This window comes from Tympanuchus pallidicinctus, unplaced genomic scaffold (genome assembly GCF_026119805.1).
Source record: "Tympanuchus pallidicinctus isolate F22 unplaced genomic scaffold, pur_lepc_1.0 scaffold4, whole genome shotgun sequence".
Classification (NCBI taxonomy): Eukaryota; Metazoa; Chordata; class Aves; order Galliformes; family Phasianidae; genus Tympanuchus; species Tympanuchus pallidicinctus.
Window position 1 is genome coordinate 18,872,310 of NW_026294758.1, and position 26,571 is coordinate 18,898,880.

General features: G+C 37.7%; 1 protein-coding gene across 6 annotated transcripts in view; it reads left to right on the forward strand.

Annotated features, from left to right (window-relative positions):
- The window catches only part of HOOK3 (hook microtubule tethering protein 3), an 81,271-nt gene that overhangs the window by 21,943 nt on the left and 32,757 nt on the right, over positions 1–26,571 (forward strand). For 5 of the 6 annotated variants that reach the window (XM_052700373.1, XM_052700371.1, XM_052700369.1 and 2 more), the window contains exons 4-11: positions 4,822–4,872; positions 8,372–8,504; positions 10,622–10,689; positions 14,996–15,058; positions 16,010–16,093; positions 17,837–18,000; positions 20,161–20,301; positions 23,332–23,533. In XM_052700373.1, coding sequence (XP_052556333.1) covers positions 4,822–4,872; positions 8,372–8,504; positions 10,622–10,689; positions 14,996–15,058; positions 16,010–16,093; positions 17,837–18,000; positions 20,161–20,301; positions 23,332–23,533 — 906 coding nt within the window. Of the gene's footprint in view, positions 1–3,233; positions 3,329–4,821; positions 4,873–8,371; positions 8,505–10,621; positions 10,690–14,995; positions 15,059–16,009; positions 16,094–17,836; positions 18,001–20,160; positions 20,302–23,331; positions 23,534–26,571 lie in introns of all 6 variants that reach the window. The other variant, XM_052700375.1, reaches the window with a different exon arrangement.

Below are 26,571 nucleotides of genomic sequence, written 5' to 3' on the forward strand. Positions count from 1 at the left end.
AATGTAGGCATCGTGTTTTTGTGTGCCTCCTTAATGTAACTTTTCTTAATATTTTAAGAAGCACATGAAAAATGTTTATTGGGTTAACTCTGTACCTCACAAGAGGGGATAATGAGACAAGGTATATTCTTACTACTAAGCATGGTTGTTGCAAAGCTGCATGGTATAATAGTCAATAGTATTATGTTCTCAGTATTATGAAACTTATAAAGGAGCCAGTCTAGTAGAGGAAATAGGCTTAAAACAAAATGTGTGTGTAATTCTACATCATAGAACAGTGATAAGGTGGGCTGTATCATCCTGCATAAGGCGCTCCTATCCACTTGAATAGAGGCATTAAGGAAATTATGTAGTGTCTAACTCTCAGATGGATGTCCGTCTGTGCAAAATGTTAGAACTCTGGGGGCTTGCAGAGTAGGAAGCAGTCAGCTAGCATTCTGTATGTTATAGCTGACTGGATCTCTCTATCTAGTGTATTCATACAGAAGCACCTTGTCCAGTATTTGGGGTTAAAATTTCTGGGGCACAGCATGCATCAGTTTAGTTCTGCAGTTTGTTGTTTCTTTTGTGTAACAAAAACCCCTCCTGGTCTAACTGCAGTTTTATGTATTGGTTAAGAAAACAAAAAAGTATGATATATATATAAAATACATATATCTTTCCTGATATGTATCACGAAAAGCTGAATGCTTTAGTATGCCTGGAGTTGAAACTGTGTACAGATTAGTATTTTATACTGAAGAGGATAATATTTTCAAGACAAAACAGTGTTAACTGAAATTACAAAATGGCGTAGAAAATAAATCTGTTGCAAAAAATTTTTTACAGGAATGAAGAACCAAGAATGGTTCTGTGTCAAATAGTACAGAAATATCAGTAACAGAACAGAAATTTTAACCAGCAACTGTTTCATACATGTGTCAGTTATTTTTTTATTTTTTCTTCTTTTTTGGTAATTACTGAATATATTATTTGACTGAATTGTAGGAAAACCACCCCTTTTCCATTCCCTGTAGGCTGTGCCTGCCTTGGAGTAAGCAGGAAATACTTTGTTGTGCATGGTCTCTGACTTTGTCTTCCAGACTTTTGCTTTAAGCATTCAGACTGCAGCATCAGTTTAAAATACAATTTTATCCATATTTCCAGCAGTAAGCTGAATTTGTTTGACTTCTGAATAGCACGTTCAAATGATTTGCTAGGTTTTCTGCAGTGAGTGCAGTTTGAATGCCTTGTATTCAATAGAACATTGCAAAATAGAATTGTAAGTGAAATTCGAGTGCTGAGTTTTTAGTGCTGTGATCCAACTAACCTGATCTACAAGGTGTATCTTTGACTCCCTGCAGTAGTAGAATTATGGTTGTATTGAATTATTCCATAATACAAGCTAGGACAACTGGTATAGTTGTGGAAGCTAGTTTTCTGTGTACAATTGTCCTGATACTTTCATCTTCTCTGTAAGAAACAGAATACTTCTTCATGAGCAGCCTTTTGAGTTTTTTGTTGTTTCTATTTTTTTTTTTCTGATAAAGATAGAATGTGCTGTCATGTCTGTCATACAGATGTCCTTCTGCATGAAAAGAGTGGGGATTACAGACATACTTACAAAAGACAGCTTTTATTTCTGTGAAAAAGATAATAAGCAACAGATACGTTTTTCTCTGTTCTTTTTGGGTTGTTGGTTTTTTTTCTCTCCCTCCCTTAACTCAAGGATGTTCTTGTATCTGTTCTCGTGATTTCTTTTCTCACGAAACAGGCAGGAGCAGGATAATCCACGAAGCTAATTGCACAGTCACTCTCTGGGCCCCACTTAGAGAAGAGACAGAATGCGGTTTAAGGCAGAAACTTAATGTGGTGGAATCTATGCATACGCTTTTTTTTTATATGCAGCCAGGGAGTTTAGTCACATTTCTGTAGCTGAGTGATTAAGAATTCTCTTGTCACTGTAGGTCTGCCCTAGTAACACTTCCAGAGGTTATAAGGTTGTTGATTATAAGCTATGTGAGGGGAAATTCCTCTGTGCATAATTATCCAGGAGAGATACTGTAGAACAGCATCTCAGAACACTGGGGTTCCCATTTAGACACTTTGAACAGAAATGTACAAGGATAAATTAATTTACATGGAGTCTTCATTACAAACAGAATTTCAGGCATATGAATGAAAGAAGGATAAATACAAGCTGTCAAAATACTAGAGAGTAAACAGGAGGTTAAATAACCCCTGACTACTTTCTGTCAGTAATCGCAAGCTGAACAGCATTTCCACTGTCCATTACATTAGGCTTTTCTTGTGCTGGTCAGCTATATTCCTAAGGAGAGAAATCTAGGCATATTATCCTTACAAACCTTCAATTTGGAATTTGGAGATCAGTAAAAATAATAATTTCATGTGACAGGTGAGAAGAAAACCATTTCCACCTTTACCCACTTCACAACCTTATGATTTAATATGTATGATTTAATAGTCTTAATAGTCTTTGTTAACGAGTTGTAGTTATTCTTCTTTGTCCTTAAGAAAAAAAGAGGAAAGAAGAAAAACTTAAAAACCATCACTTTCTAGAATTCTAGAATTAATAATCTCTAATGCTTTCCTTTGCTTTTCTCTATTACTCTGTTGCTCATTTTCACTCATCTCTGTTTGAAGTCTTTCTTAGAGGTTATGCTATGGTCTGGCAAGTGTTAAAAGATTGTTGGAGTTGAATCTCAAAACAGAAGGCGTTTGTGATGGTTTGCTGTTGATTCTCTGCCTCTGGCAGTAGGACCATCTAAGCGTATTCACTGCAGACAAGTAAAATGAAATCAAATGAGAGAATTCCCCTAGCAGTACTGAAGATTATTGTTAAGTTCAAGCCAGTCTATAAAGAAGCTCCTTTAGCTTTATAATTGTCTGATTGTCTGCCTGGTACAAAGATGATGTAGTTAACTCCTGAAAGCAAATTATCTTGATACTCTTAATTGACAGTGGAATAGACTAGGACTTCAAACACAACATTTTTTTCATTTTGTTTTCTTTTTCTGAAGATGCTGTCATATACAGTAGTATTCATGACAGATTTTGATCAATACTGATTTTGTTACATCATCACAGAATTAAACTCTATGAAAGTAATATGGAGGAAGATAAAATGTCTTAAAAGTATTAATTCAAACAAAGCTCACTGGAAAAGGGGAAAGCAAGTATTTTCTAGGGTAGGGCATTCCATTTTGTTTCTCATTTCTGGGATTATGTTCAAGTTCAAGGTTCCTCACAGTGTTCTCTTCGGTAAACTGGACTTAAATTCTACAACATGGCCCTTGGGTTTCTCTGGCACTTTCTGCAGCAGACTCAGGTAAACTACAAACTGGAAGATATTAATGAATCAAGTTTGAAAATTATTATTCCAATCGGTGCCGTATTCAATGTGGTGATTTGACATAAAAATTAAATAATTTGTATTTCTTTAAAATCTTAAATCTCTTGTAGTCTTTAGCTGTAATTGTTCATAGCTCTGGAGATATGACGATGATTTCTTTGGTGCTAATAGATGTTTTGTGTTATCATGTGTAGCCTATTCATTCTCAAGCTTTCCATAGGAAATACATTCCCTGGATTTCAGTATCGTGTCTCCAAACTGTGTTCCATAGTGTTTTCTCAGATCTTTTGGAAGATAGAATCCAGTGACAAAAGTTCTTTATTGGATATTTCAGACTATATTCAAGAATATAAAAGTAATTGCAGTTGAGGTTTGATATGTTTTCATTTTTCTTCCTCCGTTACAGTCTCACAGTTCAGCACTGTGGGTACTGTTGTCAGCAAGAGGAGTTTGTGAATCCTAATTCTTATGCTACTCATGTCTAAGATAAGATGAATAGAATTGGGATGTGATTATTCAGTTCTCTAGCCACCCTCTCATTTCCGCTCAGTCTTTACAGAACCTGTTTGTAGACTTCCTATCACAGGAAATAATGCACTGCTTCTGTTATCTAAGTTTATATAGTTGGACATTCTTGGAATCTATGCAAATTACTTCAAACATATATATATTTTTTAAACATCACCTATGAGATCAATTGTCAATTTTTATGGCTTTCTTCACAATCTACAGTACTTGATCTGAGTTTTTGCCAAAAAGAGGGCTGAAAGACTTCAATAATGAAGAATTGTAGCGTAGATTCTGTACAGCAAGAGATATGTAACTGATGCCTTTGGTTTTGCAGATGGAACAGAAGCTATCTTTGTGTGACACTGGAGGCATAGCTGAGAAGTGTAAATTTTGCCTTTGTAGTGTAAGGCAGACATTTGATTGTTAGGAACTGCTTTAAAAGGAGAAACAAACACGAATTAAAGAACTGGGAGGAATAATTAATGAGAACACTAATAAATTAGGCTTACGTATGTTTTAAACAAAGGATGGTATTGAGCAGTAACTGATACTGGTTTGGAAGGAGAGGTTTACCTCTGCAGTACAGGAGTACTTTAAGAAAAGAAAGAGAATTTTTTTCAATTTACACAAAAACAAAAGTATACTAAGACAATCAAGTATTCAAAGGAAGATTCATGCTTCAGAATCTAATCTAAAGACTGTCTAAGACTGTTACTTTTCATAAACTTAAATATGTTCTATATATTCATAAAGATTTGTGATCAGATGGCAATCTGATCACAAGGGAATACTGTGTAATTTCCTTAATTCTATCTGAAGATGTTTAAACAGAATTTTATAATGCAAAGAGATGATTGTACAATTCTTTTGCATGATTGTTCTGTGATTGCCTCTTTTATGATTCTGTCTCTGTGATTTATTGTTTGCACTTACTACATTCTCTTCTTCTTGACAAATAGGTAAGCAACCTGAAGAAAATTTTAAAAGGGATATTGGATTACAACCATGAGGTAAGAACAGTTCAGTGTAATTTTTGTGTTATTTCTGTTACATGTTTGGTTAATGTAAACTATATTATGGATGCATTGAGTTCTGACTTTATCTTTCAACATGTTTGATGTACATTATGTGTCATTGCCTCTCCTGAGGTGTAAGCCTGCTTTATTTGTCACTTTAAGAGCTTTCAGAGCAATCTTACTTGGAAGTCTTGTCATAAAACAGTAGATGTCTTTGACTCTTCCAATGCTGGTCTTAAAAAGTAGTTCTGATATTACCTCTGTTACAGTTAGAGACTACCTCTTGCTTTTTTTTTTTTTTTCCTTGAGGAGAGAAAGGAAAAAACATTTCTAGCATCAGCTTGCATTACAGTTGTTAATGAAATATCTTAATCCTGAGATAGTGGAGTCAGCCCATTGTGTTCTCTGTTAGCAAAATCAGAATGAATTGCTCCAGAGAAGAAACAATAAAATATTTTTCAGTGGTGAATCTTCAGTTAAATTTTACTTTTTGCTTCAGTGATATTTTGAAGCAAATTGTTCAGTACAGATACAGACGACTATGTAAAATCCTTAATTTATACATCCAAAAATAAGGAAAAACCCACTGTTAGCTACTTGTGAATACTTTGGTAAGGAAGGTATTAGTTAAAAAACTAAGTCTTTAAAAATTAACAGATTTTGAGAGAGAGAACTTAGGCTGATAAGTTCATATTCAGGCTCTAAATTAATTATGAAAAATTGGTTGTGTGATAAGCTGACCTTGGCTGGCTGCGAGGTGCCCACCAAGCTGCTCTTATTACTCCCCCTGCCCAGAAGAGCAAGGGGAGAAAATACCATGAAAAAAGCTAATAGTTTGAGATAAGGAGAAGGAAATCGCTCAGCAATTACCATCACAGTCAAACAGGCTCAGCTTGGCTAAAATTAATGTGATTTATTACCAATTAATAACGATGTAGAGCAGTGAGAATGAAGAGGAAACCAAAAGCATTTTCCTCCTGTCTCCTGGCTTCCTAGGCTCTACTTCCATCTCAGTTGTATGTTCCCCTGCCCTAACCCGCATAGAGGCACAGGAAGTGGAGTTGTGGTCAGTCCATGATGCTCTGCCCTCTCACATGCCTCTTCCTCCTCATGCTTTTCATCTGCTTCAGCCTGGTATGCCTCTCACACCATGTGGTCTCTTGTGAGCCACTTTTCTTCAAAATCTGCTACAGCATGGGTCCATGCCAGACAGTGCAGATCTCAGAAAGCAAAGTCCTCACAGCAGATCATTTTAGGAGGAAAGAAAGAAGTTCTTTGTTACAGAAACTTAATATTACTGTGTCAAAGTGATGTCAGTTTCTTTTTGGGTGATGGGAAGACAGGATGATTAAGTTCTTGAAAACTTTATTGCTTCAATAGGTCACTAACTTTTGACCTGATTTAGATTAAGTTCTTAAAGTAGGTTTGACTAGATTTTTTGTTTGCTTTTCTTCTCCTGATGCAATGTTAGTAGTGACAGTGGACACAATCTGGATTTTACAACAAATCCTTTATATTTTCATTAACCTGATTTCCTCCTCCTATCAGGCACCTTCTCCACAGCGTACATGTGAATGTGAATATATATGAATTTTGCCTGATGTAGTGAAAAGATTTGAAAACACAATATGTACATTTTTAGAATAAATAAAAAAAAATAATACCACAGCAAGCAGGGCAGTCTTTCTATAGCAATCATGCATTGCTGTCTTTGTCACATATGGCATGGAAGAGCAAGAAGCCAAAGGTACTTGTTTATGACTTGCATGCTTTGTGGTGCCCCAGTAATTTTGCTGCAGGGCTCTACTGCTCTCATATGGAAACTTTCATTCTCTTTGTAGAAGTCTTTCATACTTTTTTTTGAGTAAGTGGAGGAAGGAGCATTTTCCCCTCTTAAGATATTTATTTGAGATTTGGTTGTTATTTCATTGTTATTGCTGTATAATTTATCTCATGTTTATTGCAGAATTCTCTATTTTTATGCTCAGTTCCCATGCTTTGTTATGGTTTTTGCTGATATGCTTTGTCCCTGCACCATTTCTCAACAGCAATTATATTGTCATTAAGCATAAAGCAGTTATATTATTGTTAAATTTGGCACTGCATTTGAAAGAAATTCAGGAAATACGTATGAACACGTAAACACATACCAGACTTAAATCATTCAAATAATATTGTGTTTTACTATGTTATTGCAGTCTAAATACAGTGGTAATATTTTTGTGTTTGATGTGTTCATAGAATTCTTGTGTTCTCACTAGAATGACCTAAAGAAAGTATTTGGATATAATTCATGCATTCTTTCCAGTATGCAGAGCTTTTAGTTGTGCTGGTGCTCATGCTTTGACAAAGCTGTTAAGAATAATAATTTTTAAAAAATCAATAAGAAAAATTAAAAAGAAGACCAGAAAAAAACAAACAAAACAAGAACAAACATAGTCACAGCAAATGTATAAGGCATAGCCCTGGCAAACTTCTTAGTGGCTTGATTTCTTTGTATTCTTCATATAAATGTATTAGGATTTTTTTTTTAAATACATACCTGTACCTGCTTTTCTGTTGTTTTTTGTTTTTTCTTTTTCCTTGAGTGTTAAAGTCTGAACGAGTATTCAGCAAACAAGAGACTGATCCCCTCCATTGTTTCTTTATTTCTCTCTGCTTAAGAAATGACAGTTTCTTTTTATCTGCAATTAATGTGTCAGAGATACATTTGATTCCACATTTCATATTCATATTTTCAGCTCCCTGAAAGCTCTTTGAAATCCAGCAGAATTATTTAATTCCTTCTACTGACAATCATTAATGTAAATCCTTCTTAATTATAAATCAAATTACATTAATTATAAGTCACATGTTTTCTTTCTTATGTTTTTCAGGATGGGTTTTTTTGTATTTCTGTGTGTGGGTTGTTTAATTATATGTTATACTGCTACCTCAAATTCTTTCCCATTAGACCAGCTTTTTCAGCTCTAGGACTTGCTAAATATGGTTGAATTTACTGGAAGCGTGGGACTGAGTGATCAAGTGTTTTATAGTCTCATATTTGTCATCCATCACTGCTAGATACATTTTGCATAAGTGAAACGTTTTAATTTCAGCTTTCCAGTGGGATGAAATATGAGACTAGTGTGAAGCGTTTCATGCTAGCTAAAAAGCTAAATGTAATGGTGGATCATCGTTTGAGATTGCTTTTGTTACTTTCTTATCCAGAATAAACAAATCTTACAAAGTTTATAATGAGTAGTTTAATATTAGTTGGCACAGGTTTGTGTTCTGCCAAATATTGGTAGTACCAAAGATTACAGATGGTTTAATACTCAAAGATCTGTTATATAAGCTGGCATTACTCAATGTAGTTTGTTTTAAGGGTAGATTGAAGACTACACTGAAGTGAAAAGTGAGCACTTCCTGTTGATTCTGAATCATCTTTGTATGTTAAAGTTTATGCGTATGTATGTCTATTGATACAGACGTGTACTGGGTCTTTATACAGATTCTAGGGCAACAGATAAATGACTTCACCCTTCCTGATGTTAACTTAATTGGAGAGCATGCTGATGCTGCAGAGCTTGGAAGAATGCTTCAGCTTATTCTGGGATGCGCTGTGAATTGTGAACAGAAGCAAGGTACTAAGGTTTGAAAATGTTTGCTTCCAGACACTGAGTGAAAAACCAGCTCATTGTGTAATCACTTAGGGGAAAATGATGTTCCTTAGGCTGCCATTAGAGACAAATTAATATTGTCAAAGATAACGTTATTTTGTCTTTCAGATAACCTCTGTTCTGAGTTTCGCTGGCTTTGCATTCTCAAACTGTGGACCACATACACATTTTCAAGTTTGATTTGTTGAGCCAAGAACCGCAAATTCTTGGTCCATCTCTGAAAGACAATTTTGATTCTCTTGTCTCTTATGTTACCAGCTGTCTATCTCACCTGCACAGTTAAAATGGGAACCCATTCACTTTACTGCAGGTGCTGCAGAGGATGTGGTGGACTGTGCAGGCAGCAGTTCTTGACTCAAGTTTCTTGCTCTAAACTTGCCATGTGCTTTGGTGCATTATGTATTTGTTGTCTAACTACCCTAAATTGCACTTAATTTAAGCCAGTGTAAGATAACAAAAAACTGCAGTTTATTCCTAACATTTAAAATGAGAAGCATGGAAACGTGTATAAAATAGGTGGATAAATAAAATTATGTTTAAGTATTTACATCAAAGTTGCAGAAAAATTTGCCTCTTTGTGATTTAAGCCATTGCAGTTTCCTTTCTGCCAAAATGGCAGGTGGGCTTTCAGACCCTTTTGTCTTTTTGTATGGTGGTGCATCTTAGCTTTCTGAACTGATTTATCTGTTTCAGTTTTCTGAGGTGTCTAAATCACTTTACGCTCTAATCTGAAATTGTTTTTATTGTTCTTTTGATGAAGAGACAATCTGGCTTTCTTATTAATTAAAGTAGATTAATTTTCTTCAACAAATACATAAATAACTCTGTTGTATTAGGCTGCCTGTCCTCTCTGTCTTATGTAGGATTCTCTTTCTTCCTTTTAGTGATTATCTGGCACACTTGAGTGAGATGTTTTATTACTGAATTCTTTTGCTCTGTCAGTCTGAACATTAGAAACATAGTATAAAAAATATCTGAGCAGTCTAGTTATATGTATTTTGTATGAGGTTTGGCATTATGTAATCGATCACCTTGAGATACTTATCGCCAGTATCTCCCACTTCAGCAGATCATTAGAGAATGCTTTTGAAGAAAAAGAATTGAATTGAAGAATGCATTGTGTGTAGATCATCATAGAATCATAGAATCACAAGGTTGGAAACAACCTACAAGATCATCTAGTCCAAGTGTCTTCTCATTACCGCTGCTACCACAAGCACTAAGCCCTATCTCGCAGCTCCTCATCCAGACGCCTCTTGAGCACTGCCAGGGACGGTGACTCCACCACCTCCCCGACAGCCATTCCAGTGCCTGACCACTCTCTGAGACGAAAAGATTTTCCCTTATGTCTAATCTAAATCTCCTCTGTTACAATTTGCTGCCATTTTCTCGGGTCCTGTTTGTTGCCTGGGAGAAGAGGTCAATCCCAGCTCCCTCAGCCACTCCACATAAGACTGGTGCTCCAGACCCCTCACCAGTTTTGTTGCCCTTCCCTGGATACATTCCAGGGCTCCTCAATCATGTCTGATTTGAAGCAGTATCATACTGGGCAAGTCATAAATCTCTTGACTTGGTCTAAACATCAGATGTCATACTGCCACTGCCACATCTTGCAGAAGTACTTATCATGTAGCTCATGTGAACTTACAGGGAAGGGAGGAAAAAGGGGGGGGGGGGGGGGGTGGGAGGACTTTATTTGTGATATAACAAATAAAAACACAAACTAAGAATGGAAATGAAAATGACTTGAAATAAGGATGTGGAAAGGACACTAATCTTAATCTGCAGAAAAGGACAGTCTCTTTTCACATTAGGTACTTTTATAGCCTGAATCATGTGAAATACAAGAAGGAATAATGTGGATGATAATTACATAGTTTATTTCATTGATGCATAGCCTGGGCTTGTCTGATCAGATTTCCTGATAAAATCTTATTTAATTTTTTGTGGCAACACTTGAACAGCGTTTATGCATTTCAGTGTAATCTCTGGCATCTAGTCATTTTGTAGGGGGAATGCAACTTCCAACCTCATGTTTTGTATATAACATTCCAGAATGCTCTTTTTTTTTTTTTTTTCAGAGTACATACAGACCATAATGATGATGGAAGAATCGGTTCAACATATGGTCATGGCAGCAATTCAAGAGGTATGCTGGAGTTTCTACAGTGTGTAAAAGTTCAGCTTTTCAGTATATTAGAAAAGTATACTTTTTCATTAAAAAAAAAACAAAAAAACAAAAGACAAAAAAAAAAAGTTCTAAGTAAATGTAACAAGTGCAGATTTTGCCATTTTACTTTGAAAAATATCTTCTCAATTTTTCATGAAAAAGCTATTGAAGTATGCTTTATGTCATGGAACTCTGCTTGAATGTCCCACTTTTCTTTAAATCTAGAAGATTGAAACTTCTAGATATTTTTGATCCTGGATTCTCTTTCCTTTATTTTTCCTACCCCATGTCTCCTGAAGTGCGCTAGATTTTATATGAGAAGCCAGTACTGTAAATTTTTTAAAAAATTTCTACTTGTAGTTGAAGAACTCCATGAACTGTTAATGTTTTCTTTACTGGACAAGAAAAGGAAGATAAGTGTTTAGCAAAGTATTCTTTTGTCAGATGTAGTATGGTGGATAGGTTAATGGAGGTATTTGTGAGGCACCTTTTTACATTCTGGCAAATGTTCTGTAGTCTTGTAACTTGTATATCTTGTAAAAGTGCTGTTGGAAACTTTGTTTCTGAGACTGCAGTGGTTCTTATCAAGCTGAAGAGGTGCTGTACATGGTGAAGGATTTCATAGTTAGCTGTCACTGGTGAATTGCATTAGGCAAATCAGAGAAGTAAAGTAAACCAGAGTATGACCACTGTTGCCATGAAGCTCTTGAATGACTTCTTGTGTGTCTGAAGTGCCTATCAGTCTTCGTGCATGCAGGTTTACTGCTTGGAAGGCAACTCAGAGAAGCAGGAATCTTGGTAATAACATTTCATCTTGAGCATGAATGAGAGAAACTACATTCCACATTGAACTCTTGAGCTATTTGACTTTTCTTTATTGCTTAAAGAAAGGAAGAATGCTCACTTGGCCTAAGGGAACTCCACCCGCAATTATTACTTCAACCAATGCTGTGTCATTGTAGTCTTCTAGTTGGCTGTTTGTGAACTCACATATATATAGTGTGTATATATGTGTATATATTTATATATATTGCACACAATCCTAGATATATTTATAGTATTGCAGACAGTGTTTCTGAAATACTGTCAAAAGAATCCTGTTGCAAAATCATCTTCTGGTCAGTGCTGCCAAGAGCAGGCAACTAGTTTGCTTGAATTTTGCAGGTTGTTTTTTTTTTATTTCCACCTAAACTGCGAGGTAACGTTTTGGTGGATTTTCTCATATCATCTTTCATTAAACATGGCTTTCAGCATCACTTCATCCTGCGCTGCCTTAAAATAGAAAATACTCCTTCATCCTCACTCCTTCTCTGAAAAATCTCCTGGATATCAACTTAATGTGATAAAATAGCTGGATCTGAAGCAGTCAATAGTTTTGCCATTTGATGAGTAGGAATTGAACCTGTATGGCATTTGTGGCCTTTCTTAGATATAGCAACCAGAAGTGGGGAGTAATCACATGAGGATCTGTTCCTCTTGAACACATTTGAAATCCATTGAATCAAGATCAGAACTTACTATTCTGGACTAGTGTAGATCTGAGTGATTTTAATGTTGTCTTCCAAAAAATAAGATGGTTAGAATGTAAGGTATTCAGAAGCAAGTGAGGTGGATCTTTACCAGAGGAGGGTGCTTTACCAAGGAGGTCAGAAAGCATCCTCGAAAACAAGAGTTTAGATCTAAGGAGACCTTACAGGGCTGCTTCTGCAGCCTTTGACTTTGGAGGAGTGATACTTCATTGTATTTAAGGAGTTTTTCCATTTCTTTACAACAGCTTTGATAATCTAAATGACTTGGACTAGGCAGTGTGTAGGAGAAACCAAAGTGAGGTGCCTGGGAGAGCAGCTATATATGCATAGCTGAAAAGTTGATATGTTATCAAATCCAAACATTTCAAAGTACTTGACAAGCAGTTGCTCTTTCTTCTATATTAGGTATCTAAAAAGACTTCTCTATGCTTTACTTATGTATTATGTAATTCATTTTTATGTATAAATGCCTCTTGATACTTCGGTGGTTTTCATAAATGATCTTAGTATGAAAACAGTTTTGAAAAAAAATCTGCCATCCTTTTTTTTCTCATGGGAAAAAAAAATACTGGGCTTAAATGGAAAAAATAGCATTTTATTATTTAATAGCATTTAAACTAGGTGGGAGGGGGGGTAAGAAAGAAATATTAATTGCTCTGCCAAGGACTTAAGTAGACTGTTCTTTTTCACTGTAAAGCACTTCAGCTTGAGCAGGGATTGGAGCAGATGGAACCCATGCCAACCTCAGACATACTGTGATTTTTTTTTTTTCTGCTAATATCTCTCAAGTATAGGAAGTCATAAGATAAATGGCAAAACCCACTGAAGAATAAAGGCATTATGTTTACTGGCTGCAGCTTGCTTCTTTGACAGTAATCTACAGAAAGCAGAAATAGTAGGGTAACCTCTAGTAAGTTGTACAGGCTATTGCATTGCTCCTGTGTTTGTTCTGGGAAGAGCTCATTAAACTGAAATTCTGAGAAGGAAGTTGCACTGTGGTCAGAAATTACATGTTGAATGTTGGGGCATACTACTGTCCCTTACAAGTGGTGCACAGCTTGGCAGCTGCCAGCTGGAAAGAATTTAAAGGCTTAAAGTATAGTACTGACATTGTCTGGGATATGGAGGGAATGTGTGAACAGTGGTGTTGGATCTGGAACAAGGTAAAGAGCATTTGGTTAGTCTTGACATTCCTATTAGTCATCTAAAAAGCCATTTAGACAGTTGCTAGATAGATGATGTAATTAAACTATATATTACATCACTAAGAAGAGAGCCTCTGTGATATTGAAGAAGGTGTGTCTTCATTTTTCAGGAGAACTCTGAGGCTAGGGACTTTCTAATTTCAATTCTAGAGAATCTGAATTTTGTGGAGAGTTTCATGTCAGGGTAGATTATCACTGTAAATGCATCGACAAAAGGGAAAGAATTAAGCAACTAGCAACAAACATGGTCATGGTTATCTGATGAATTTAAACATATAGCATGCATCTAAATCCCAAGTAGGGAGATGGAGAAATGGAGAGAAATGTAAGTGTATAAATACTTGAGTAGCATAAATGTCAAACGGAGATTTGCACTTGCACATGGTGGTACAAACAGAAAGGATGCAGAGAAAACACAAGCTCTGTGCTGTGTACCAGAGGAACTTTGCCAATGGAGACTAATGCAAAAGCTCGGGTTTCTGGCAGGAGTAAAGGAATAAAGGAAGCTCTTTCTCTGGCAGGAGCAGCTAGCTGGGCAGGAGGCCCTGAGAATATGGCGGGAAAGGACTCTTGTCCTGATTTCAGTTGAATTTGGCTTCTTTCTTTTGTGACTTCTTTGAATGGTGCTTAGAAGTAGTAAAACATATCATGCGTGTCTGCAGAAATTTTGTTTCTGCAGTGCTTCCTTGTTAATTACAATGCAGGTCATAGAGAGCTGATCACAATTTCAGTGATAATAATAATAACCCTAACATATTTTCTGCACTTGTGTGGGAGAAGGTCCTAGGGCTATAGTTTGTGTTACATTTGAATTGACTTCTAACTACTTGTAAAGATCTTGAGGGGCTAGAAAGAAACCTTCCTTTATTATCGGGTTGTTTTTTTTCTTTCACTAATACATATCACTTAATTTAGAAGACTTCCCTCCTCCCATTTGTCATCATAAAAGCGATTTTATTTCTTGTTCTCAAGAATAGTATTTTTAGAAATTATATATTTATATATTTATATATATATATAATTTTTTAAAATATATTTTATATAATTTTTATATATTTTAAATAGTTTATATATTGCAAATTGTGTAAAACTTCAAAACACAGGAACTTTCTCACTGATTTGCATGATTGGTTGAGTTAGACTTAGCCCTAAATTTAGTTAACTAAATAAATTCATATGAGCTTCCAAATGATCAAAAAATGAAAACCACTGGCGGAGAATATGTTAATAGCTACAGTCATTCCAGTGCCACTTCAGAAAATGTTCTGCAGATGCATGCTAGTGTTATGCAAAGCACACCATAGATTACACTGTAGATGAAAATGTGCTTTAATATAGGAAAAAGGACATGATGTAATATTTATTTTATATATCTTTAAATTCTACTGAGAATTTCAGTAATTATTTCTGGATGACATATATAAAAACAAAGTAGAAAACTTCAGTTGTCAGAATGAAGCTCACAGAAGTGAAAATCATCTTATTATTTTACTAAAGCTTGGCTTAAAAGTAAATATTTGCTTTTTCTAATCCACTGTAATCTAATTGCAGTTGATGAGTAAAGAGTCTCCTGTCTCTGTTGGAGATGATGCTTACGTTGACCTTGATCGACAGGTATCTAAGATTAGATTTTTTTTCTCTTTCAATCTTAGAGCATCAGTGCCCAGTGCCTTGACTTATTAAGAAGCTTGTCTTTATCTAATCGTGAAAGGCCTTTGTGGGAAATTAACATAAGGAGTGGAAAATTAAGCTTCAGTATTTTGAATTATCTTGCTTTATAAATCAAATATTCTTATTTTGCAGAGAAAATTTCAGTTCCAGTACAAATAAACTTGAAGAAGTAAAATACGATGTTCATGTTTGGAAAAAAAAGAAATAGAAAGCTAATCTAAAATGCATCATTTTTAGTAATAGATACCTGTATTTTCATATAAATAAACAAATCAGGCTAGTTTTCTTGTAGCTGCCTTTCATGTTATCAGTGTTCATGTACAAACTTAGATGATTATGCAACTTTGGAAATGAAATTCGTAAAGAGGAATATGTGAAAATTTTGCACTGCTTGTAAGGTTCAGTGCCTTTTTTTCAGAAGATATTTGGATTCTTCATCACCATGTTAATTGTATTCTTATTAAGCGGGCTTCCAAGTGACTAAAGAGATTTTACCCTAGTTGTCTGTTGCCTGTATTCCACCTTCCAACCCTTTGTGTATTTTAAAAAGTAGGTTTAAAAACTGAAATTATCCACTCTTTGTATCCGTAAAGAAAAGTGGTATTGACAGTTTTTTCATGTACAGAGTTGAAAAGTTCCTTAGGGTTTTCAGATGCTATTCCTAGACTAAATGTGATTATTGTAATGCTCTCTTAAGTAAGTTACTTCTGTCGTGCAAATTAAATAGTGTTCACATCTGCTTCTTTGTTCCTTTATAAGAACAAGTTTGCCTTACCTTCAAAAAATGTAACATGTTACCTTAAGTTAAAATAATTTTATAGTGATGTAGTTCAGAATTTTTCTACTCACTTTACAGAGAGTTATGAAACTAAAAATTTTTGTTGCTTATGGTAGCTGAAGAAAACTACAGAAGAATTGAATGAAGCACTGTCAACAAAAGAAGAAATTGCCCAAAGATGTCATGAGTTAGATATGCAGGTGAGTTTTCTGTATTGTGCCTCTTTAATAATAATGGAGATAAAAATGTGTTAATTTTTAAACTTCTTAAGACAAGTAGTCCTAGGAATTTTTAAAAGGGAAAAGAAAATTGCATGATAATGTTTTTGCACTTTTATTACTTTGCTTTACTTGTGTGAACAGAATGAAATTCACTTTCCCTCATTTTGATACAGTATTTGCCATTATTAAATGATTAATACCATCAAAACTTTCTTTTTTTTTTTTTTTTTTTTTTTTTTTTCAATTACAGTAGAAAGGAATTGAGCTGTGTGGCTCAACACCTGAAGCAGAACTCCTCGAGGTAGTAGAGGTAGTGCAACTGTAGCACTGGGTTCATAAAAGGCAGACTCTCACTGACCAACCTAATCTCCTTTTGTGACTGAGTCACCCGCTTGGTATATGAGGGAGAGGCTGTGAATGTACTCTAGTCTACCCAGACTTCAGCACTTATGGCTTGGACATGCACCATCTCTGCTGGGTCAACAGCTGGCTAAAGGGCTGGGCTCAGAGAGAGTGATGGTGAATGGAGTTAAATCCAGCTGATAAGGTGGAGGTCAGCCTCTTCTCCCATGTAATTAGTGATAGAAAAAGAGGGAATGGCATCAAGTTGCTCCAGGTGAGGTTCAGGCTGGATATTAGGAAACATTTCTTCTCAGAAAGAGTAGTGAGACATTGGAACAGGCTGTCCAGTGACATGGTGGAGTCACCTTCCTTTGGAGGTGTTAAAGGGAAGGGTAGATGTAGTATTTAGGGATGTGATTTTATGGGCAGTATTGGTGGTAGGTATACAGTTGGACTAGGTGATGGTAGAGATCTTTTCACAGATTGATTCTGTGATTTGCCTTTTAAATTGTGGACACAATTTACACTTGTCTGCCAGCTGAGTGTAGGCTTAAATTGAGCCTTCCTGTAAATTGTGCTTGGAAGACATGAAAGGGGTTAAGTGGGAGCCCTGGAAGGCACTGTCAGTGAAACCTTTGGGGTATAATTCAGCCTTTTGCCATGCTGTTCAGTAACTCTTAGAATTAATGAAGTTGTATTCCTTGAGTTGTATTCGGTGGTTAATGCTGGTGTATTTAATAATGCAAGCTCATACTGAAACATTTCCTTCTGTTGAGGTTTATATTTCTTCTTTAGCCTTCTTCCTCAACATGCTGATCTTACAATGTTTAATTAAATACAAACTCATGCTTCAGCTTCTGTTTGCAGCTCTTTCCTTCTGTACTGCTGCTTTTTTTCACAGAGCTGTTGGAAACCATGTCATCTTTAAGATTGTCTTCCAGGTTCAAGTAATTGCAGTTGTTAGCAGTTAGTTGCTGGTCAAAAAAGTTTTTGGAAGGATACAGGCTTTCCTTGGATATCCATTATGGAATTGATAAACATTGTTTCCTTTGGAAGGCAGTTTTAAAAGTTATTCTGAAGTGCTAGTTTTACTTGTTTGTAAAGTGTGCAGACTTGGATATACTGGATTCATGAACTACAGTTAGGAATTACATTTCTGAATGGCAGATAATGCTGTTAATGCTGGCATGTGCTAGTTACATTACATACCAATTGAATATCTATTAATGTTGCACTGTGATCTTATAAAATGAGATTTGTGAAACCTGGATGTTTATTTTTTTAGATTGTGTTACTACTTCATAATGTATGCAAAAATATATATATTTATCTGTAGAGTTGGATTGCTCCATTATTCTGTTTGCATAACTATTAAAACAGGTTGCAGCCCTTCAGGAGGAGAAGAGCTGCTTGCTTGCTGAGAACCAGATTTTGATGGAACGTTTAAATCAGTCTGACTCTATTGAAGATCCCAACAGCCCTGCTGGTCGTAGGCATTTGCAACTGCAAACACAACTAGAACAACTCCAAGAGGAAACATTCAGGTATGGAAATTACCTGTAACTTGTTTGTAGCTGACAACAGACATAACTATATGTTTGTGTTTTCACTGGCTGAATTATTGGAGTTGGTGCTACTATGACAGTTGTGAAGTTTTTGATGATATTCAAGATTTTAAGATGTACCTTTTCATACATTGTACTATCAAAAGTTATGTACAATAATGAAATACTGTCTGCCTGTCCCCGTTTACACTGTTTTACACTGTTTGGGAGCAATCATTTCATCAGTATTTGGGAATCAGTGGTGATGAAAGGTAGCATGCTTTCCTTTGTATAAATCATTCTGATTCTATTATGTTGGCATAGAAATTCCTAGCTGAACGTTTACTGTGGGTGGTAGTATTATGCAACAAAGTATGTCCTTCTGTTAGGTCTGAAAACAAAATATGTCATATCTGAGAGATGGAGATTTTGAGGTATTGAGCTCAACTCCTCATTTGCATTTCTTCACTGGGTGGAAAAATAGTTTTTCCTTATTTGTCCTTCCCGATCCTTTCAGCTGTTGCTTTCAGCCTCTCTAAGCCTATAATGCTGAGGAAAGGCAGTCTACTTCACTGTTGTCTTTTCATACTTATTGCTATACTTTCCCTCTCCTTTGTGACTGAAACTGTAATATTTCTCTCCTTTTTTTTTTTGTTTTCCTGCCCTATTGAGTTTTTCAAATACTTTTGCCAATTGTCAAGTAACTTTCCTTTTTTGTCTATTTTGGTGTTTTCCACTTGTCCTGCAAAGACTTTTTTCCGAGTGTTCGGATGCATCATCTCTCTCCAGTACACTGAAAAATAATTAACATTTCTCTTTTGTAGCAGCCTATGTGTGTTTTCTTGTTTCTGTATGTCTACCCTGTGAAGGTATAGTACTGTGGTATCTCGTTAGTGTAAACCCTTTAACACTGCTGAGTCATATCTGTTCTCTGAAGTGATTCACTGAAGTGAAGTACCTGAGCCTTTTGACTGTTTCCTATTTGTATTAAACAGATTTTTCTCCCCTTATTCAATATCTGCATTACCAGTTACTCTAGTTTCAGGTTTTGGAGGGCTTTGTAAATCTTTTTTACCTGAAGCCTGTCTTTCAGTTCTTTACCTCCTCTTGCTTCTTTGTTAGTATTTGCTATCTTATGTCTGTGTTCTTTCTCCAGCTCTACCCAACCAAACAAGATGTATGTACAGCTTAACTGATGTGAAGTGTGGTCTGGTGTTGTTATTTCAAACTTAACTCTGTGTCCTTCGACAGTTTGGGACTATCAAAATTCCAGCCTTTGTTGTATTTGGCTTAGCTGGCCTACTGATCGTATTTATCCCCTATTCTTGCTACAGTTAACTTGCTTCGGTTTCCTACTGAATTCCTTTAATTGACAAAGTACTTTTTTGGCTTGTACTTGTTTTGGATTGTCTTCATTTTAATTTTGGATCGTAATTAGGATAGTATTTTATGCTGCAACTTGTTTTCTGTTTCTACTCTTTCAAATGTTTTAATAAAATTTCTCTTAGTTATACCCCCTGTTCACTGCCAGGTTAATGCAGCTTTGCCTATATATACTGTAGATGAGTAGTTCACCCCTGAAATTTTATTCTGTTTTATGTGCTGGTCAAAATATGTAGTTAATTACTTGATTCTTAAGAACAAGTAAAGCTGTAAGAATAAATAAGAACACCTCATAGTGTTTTTTATTTATTCTTATTTTATTCATAGTACATCTGGCAATGGTACATCAGGTTAATGCTATTGGAAGTGTATGGAACTGGAACAGCTAAATAAAGTCCTGGGATAAAGTCATCATATTCTAACTCTGTACAGCTCAAGATGAAAAAGATTGGAAATTTCTGCTTGAAAATCCATTTCTGAAAAAGTACAGTGACAAAAAAGTTAGATTGTCTTTCTATTAAGAGATCACATCCTTGTGATGTTCCTAATAGAAATACTGACATCAAATTAAAATAATCAGAACACTCACTTGCTTCTATCCTTTTCCAATAAGCCTGGCATTTGGGTGTGTATGTGATGTTGCACATTAGAGTGCTGTTTTCCTTTCCTATGTATGTCATCTTAGAGAAAAGATGTATTCTTATAGAGAAAATGGTGAAGAAAGATAACTGTGGGTCAAGCTAAGGAATTGTTTTCTGTTTTGCATTATTTCTACAGATTAGAAGCTGCCAAAGATGACTACAGAATACGCTGTGAGGAACTGGAGAAGGAAATTGCTGAATTGAGACAACAGACAGAAGAGCTTACTACGTTGGCAGAGGAAGCTCAATCTTTGAAGGATGAGATAGATGTACTGAGGTACACAGACCACCACAGTTTTGCTTCAACAAATGTTACCTATTGATTAGACACTTAATGAATATTATTAAATGTAGCGATGTTATACTGTCTTACGGCTGTAACAAGTCACGTACTGATCTCTGAGTGCAGACTGTTCTCCACTTACTGTTCCCTTCATGATATGGGAGTTCATTCTTGTGAAGGAGATAGACCTCTTGTGGTATTGTGTTTGTACTTTGGGTGGCACTTTGGCTCATCATCCACACTGGAGAGATGTGGATTTGACAGCTGAACCACTTGGTGGATAAGAAATCCAGGCTGCGGACAAAGGGTGGTGGTCAATGGTTCTGTGTCCAGATGGAGGCTGATAACATGTGGTGTCCCCCAGGGGTCTGTCTTGGGACTGTTGCTCCTTAACATCTTTATCAGTGACATTGATGATGGAATTGAGTGCACTCTCAGCAAGTTTGAGCACTCTCAGCTGACGACACCAAGCTGAGTGGTGCAGTTGACGTGGTGGAAGGAAGGGATGCCATTCAGAGGGATGTCAACAGGCTTGAAGGGTGGGCCCAGGTGAATCTAGTGAAGTTCAATACAGCAAAGTGCAAGGTTTTGGACTTGGGCCGGAGGAATCCCAGGCATCCATACAGACTAGAAGGAGCAGTCCTTGAGAGCAGCCCTGAAGAGAAGAACCTGGGGGTCCTAGTGGATGAAGAACTAAACAAGAGCCAGCAGTGTGCTCTTGCACCTTGGAAGGCCATTGGTATCCTTGACTCCACTGGGAGAGGCATGGCCAGCAGGGACAGGGAGGTGATTGTCCCTCTCTGCTCTGCCCTCGTGAGGCCCCACCTGGAATACTGCATCCAAGTCTGAGGCCCCCGGTACAAGAAAGACAGAGCTATTGGAGAGGGTCCAGAGAAGGACCACTAAGTTAATCAGAGGGCTGGAGCGCCTCTCCTACAAAGACAGGTTGAGGGAGCTGGGCTTGCTCAGCCTGGAGAAGAGAAGGCTGCAGGGCAACCTCATTGCAGCTTTCCAGTACCTAAAGGGAACCTGTAAACAGAAGGGCAGTCAACTCTTTTGAAGGGTGGACAATAGAAGGGGAAATGGTTTTAAGTTGAAGGAGGGAAAATTTAGGTTGGATATCAGAGAGAAGCTCTTTATTGTGAGAGTGGTGAGGTGCTGGAACAGGCTGCCCGGAGTGGTTGTGGATGCCCTGTCCCTAGAGGTGTTCAAGGCCAGGTTGGATGGGACCTGGGCAGCCTGGTCTAGTATTAAATGTGGAGGTTGGTGGCCTTGCCTGTGGCAGGGGGGTTGGAGATTCATGATCCTTGAGGTCCTTTCCAACCCAAGCTGTTCTATAATTCTGTATGATATTAACATGTGACAGCTGTTTTTACCACTGGATTTTAGAACCCATAGTTGTGATAACCAACTGTGCTGGGGGTTTATAAAGTGGAAAAGCCCCTTTTTGCTGTGAAATGTAATTATCACTGTCTTCTTGCTACCATCAGTTATTCAGATTGTCTGTCACAAGGCTAACGTGACTTATTACAATACTGATTCTTCTAATTCACTGGATTTATTTCAGCAGCATCTATGTTTATGTTCTCTGTCATTCATGTTGGTTATGAGCCTGTGGTACTGCACAGTTCCATACACTTTCAGTGTCACAAGCACAGGTGCAACAACAAAGTCTTGCTCCAGAGTCTGTCCTTATTGAGGAGTTAAGAAGATTTTACTTGCCCCAGTGTCTCATAAATTGATCACCAACATGGAATTCTCCAGATTTCTTAGGCAGCTGAGTATGTAAAATTAATTGTAAAATGAAGCTGGGATGGGGTTAGGAGCAGAGAAGGAATGGTCACTGTCTTCCTGGTGATGCATGCATCAGGTTTTTCTAATTTCATTATGGGTTCTATTATCTGAATTTTGTCATCCTGTGAGACAGAGGAGTTTGTTACATGGTGTTCAACTACTGGAGATGTTGGACTTTGGATGTGCCATAGTCTTTGTCTTAGCTTCATAACTAGCAGTAATGACTTTAGACCTATTCTAAAATACAAATCTAACAGTTTTTAAGAACTGTTGCCATTGCTGATGAACTTCAGAAGGGAATTGGGGTCATAATGCATAAGCTTTTACTCTGTTAATTTCTGGGATTTTGTGCAGTACTGCTTTGGGGTAATATTTTCTTTCTCAGCTTTCAACATATTTTAACTTGTTCATTTCTTAATGTGTGTACCATAGCCCTCAGGCAACTTCCAAGTAGCAACCATAATCCAGACTCTCTCCTCACTATATAGTTTAGTTTTCTTTCTGTTAAGCAGCCTTATCAAACCACCATATGATCAGTTTTTCCCTACTGATTCAGTGAAGATGATCATATCATATCAACTATTTTTTATAAACTTTTGCCTTGAATCTTTCCAGCACGTAGTCCATATTTAAACTCTTTGTTAGTAATCTGAGTAATAATGGTCTTTTTGCTCCCCAATGTTACTTCACTTCTGAGTCACACTAAGCACCTTCATTCCTGAAATTATGTTGGTCTGCCAGCAGGAGGCTTTAAAAAAAAAAAGCAAACTGATTTTTGCTTCAGCTGGTGTTCTAAAGTGTACTTCCTCTACGTTCAGGAATACCAGGATTATTGTATTGATCTGTACCAGTGGATGGACGGAGACTCCATTATTTCTACCAACTCAGCTATTAGTGCAGCTTGCACATGTGGCTTCACTGGGGAGCTGGCCACACTGAATAAACATTAAATGTGTACTGTGACCTTCAAGATGGTACAGACTTGTGGTCAAATAATAGTTTTAGTATTATTGTACCTTCCATCAGCAGCTATTTGAATTAACAGATGGTGGAAGGAAATTAAGTTTAGTAGTGAAAATATATGGTAGTGTGAGGATATGATCACTTCCTTGTGTTACTTGTGATGCCTTGGGATGTCTTTTACATTACTTCTAAACATGAAGGAAGCTTCGGGACATTTGATTTTCTTCATTTTCAGAATACAGATTTGATACAAATCTTTCCCTCCAGGCATTCTTCTGATAAAGTAGCCAAGTTAGAAAGCCAAGTGGAATCTTATAAGAAGAAATTAGAAGACCTGGGTGATTTGCGTCGGCAAGTGAAACTCTTAGAAGAAAAGAATACAGCGTACATGCAAAATACTGTAAGCCTGGAAGAGGAGCTGAGGAAGGCCAATGCAGCACGCAGTCAGCTGGAGACGTATAAGAGGCAGGTGAGAAAGTCATCAACACAACATTTCTCTGCATTTTTAAACACTTCCTTGTCGTAACACAGTTGATACCTGAAAGTAAAATACAAATGATGAACAAACACCTCTTTACTTGTTTTTTAGGTATTGCCTTTCTTATCTGTTCTTGCAATTCTTACATCTGTGTAAAATGTGTTTGTCAGCACGAACATCTTTGTACTTTACAAAAATCAATGGGTGTGAGAGTTATTTTTTTCAAACTCAGTAGTAAGGCTTGGGTTACAGCCTCTTCTTTAAGATATACTTAGAAATTATATACTTAGAAATTTACAGCAGCGAGGGATGTACCACAGTTGAGGTAAGTTACTCCTTTGTTTAAGTATCCTTTTTTTTCCAAGTTTGTCTGATATGTATGAAATTTCTAGTTATATACAGGTCTAAAGGAAGAATGATGTATACTGTCTAAAGAGAGAAGGACGTATACTGTCCTTGTTTATATGCACCCAGAAAAGTACAGAATTTTTAATCAGCGCACTCTTTGGAGTGAAGGACGTCTGTTTGTATTGCTTAACAAGGCATTACATGATCCTGTTTCTGTAAAGAAGGAGGGTGTGCTAATCTCCCTGCTTCTACACTGATGTGACATAATTCTTGGATTGTTGTTTCAGGGCCAGACAGAGGCTAGTTTGTTAGACTGGTAGTGCCTGCTATGTATTTCTGCTTGATCTGATACTCCGGGTGGTCATGTTACCATGCTTACATGTACACGCCAGCTTACAGCAGAAAAAGAACACAAAAGTAACCACAAACTAGAAGCCCTGATACAACGTGTGGTCCAGAGACCTGAAAACTTTTTCTGCATGTGGTCATCTTTACTGTTAAGACAACAAACTTCAGCCCTTGTGGGCTAATTGTAGATACAGTTTAGGTGATACCATGAGAAACAAAGAACTTGGGTGAGAAAAATACTGACATAACAGTCAAAGGAAAAAGTAAATACAGAAAGCAGTAACTGATCACACAGGAGTAGTATCATGTTTACTAGCCGTAAATATTCCTTGCCTTTAACAGCTGAGTACACAAATATAAGTATCTCTTGGGCTAGAGTGCTTGAAAGTAAGGGGGCTTGTGAGAGCTGAGCAGCATTTGAACAGCACTTCTTCCAAGCTCAGGATCAGTACATCCCTAAGAGTAGGAAACTGGGGAAGGGAGGCAGGAGACCTGTGTTGAATGAGCAAGGAGCTTGTGGATGAGATCAAAGGGAAAAAGAAACTTTATGAAATGTGCAAATTAGGGCATATCCTCTTGGGAAGAGTATAGGAGTGTTGTCACGGCCTGCAGGGAAGCGATGAGGATGGCTAAAGCTCACCAGGAGCTGAAGCTGGCAAAGGAGATAAAGGATAATAGGAAGGGTTTTCTTGAGTATGTTAACGGTAAAAGGAATACTAGGATGATGTGGGTCTCCTGCTAAATGATGGAGGTGTCCTGGGAACAGGGGATGCTGAGAAGGCGGAGATGCTGAACCTTCTTAGCTTCAGTAGTCACTTCAAAGACTCTTCCCTCCAGCGTCCAGGAGTCCTGGATGAGAGTCTGAGAAATGGAGAGCTTCCCTTTGGTTGAGGAGGGAGTGATCCAGGAGCATCTAGGTGGGATCAGTGTGCACAAATCCATGGGTCCTGATGGGGTGCACCCAATGGGATGCATCCATGTGTGCTGAGGGAGCTGGCAGAGGTGACTGCCGGACCGCTCTGTCATCTTTGACAGGTCTTGGAGAACAGGAGAGGTGCCTGAAGACTGGAGCATAGCCAGTGTCTTCAAAAAGGGCAAGAAAAAGGATGTGGGAAACTACAGGCCAGTCAGTCTCACCTCTGTCCCTGGAAAGGTGATGGAACAGCTTGTTCTGGATGCCATCTCTGAGCAGCTGGAAGAGAAGAAGGCTATCAGGAGTAGTCAGCATGGATTCATCAAGGGGAGATGGTGCTCGACCATCTCTGCAGCCTTCTCTGATGACATCAGTGGCTGGGTAGATGGGGGGAAAACAGTGGATGTCATCAATCTTGACTTTAGCAAGGCTTTTGATACTGTCTCCCACAGCATCCTGATACTGAAGCAGAGAAAATGTGGGACAGATGAGTGGACAGTGAGGTGGGTTGAGAACTGGCTGGCTGGCCAAACTCAGAGGGTGATGATCAGTGGTGCAGAGTCTGGTTGGAGACCTGTGACTAGCAGTGCTCCGCAGGGTTCAGTGCTGGACCTGGTCTTGTGCAAAATCCTCATTGATGACCTTGGCGAGAGGATAGTGTGCACCCTCAGCAAGTATGCCCACGATACAAAGCTGGGAGAAGTGGCCTGTAGGCCACAGAAGGCTGTACTATCATTTAGCAGGAGCTAGAGAGGCTGGAAAGCTGGGCAGTGAGAAACCAGATGAGGTTTAACAAGAGCAAGTATTGTACCTGTCCAGTCTTGCACTGGGGAAGGAGTAACAGGATGTATCAGGAGAGAGTGGGGGCAGACCTGCTGGAGAGGAGCTATGTGGAGAAAGACCTGAGAATCCTGGTGGACAGCAGGGTGGCCATGAGCAAGCAGTGTGCCAAGAAGGCTGTTGGGATCCTGGGATACATGAAAAGGAGTGTGTCCAGCAAGTCAAGGCAGGTGATCCTCCCCCACTGCTCTGCCCTGATAAGGCCTCACCTGGAGTGCTGTACACAGTTCTGGGCTCCCCGGTACAAAAAGACAGAGATCTCCTGGAAAGAGCCCAACGGAGGGCCTCAAAATGGTAAAGGACCTGGAGCATCTCCTCTATGAAGGAAGGCTGGGTGACCTGTGTCTGTTCAGCCTTGAGAAATGAAGGCTGAGAGAGGATCGCATTAATGTTTGTAAGTATCGTTAAATGTGAGAGACAAAGGGATCTGACCAATCTCTTTTCAGTGGTCTGTGGGGACTGGACAAGGGGAAATGGCCATACACTGGAACAGAGGAAATTCCACACCAGTACGCAAAAGAACTTCTTCATGATGAGGGTGAAGGAGCACAGAAGCAGGTTGTCTAGGGAGGTTTTGGAG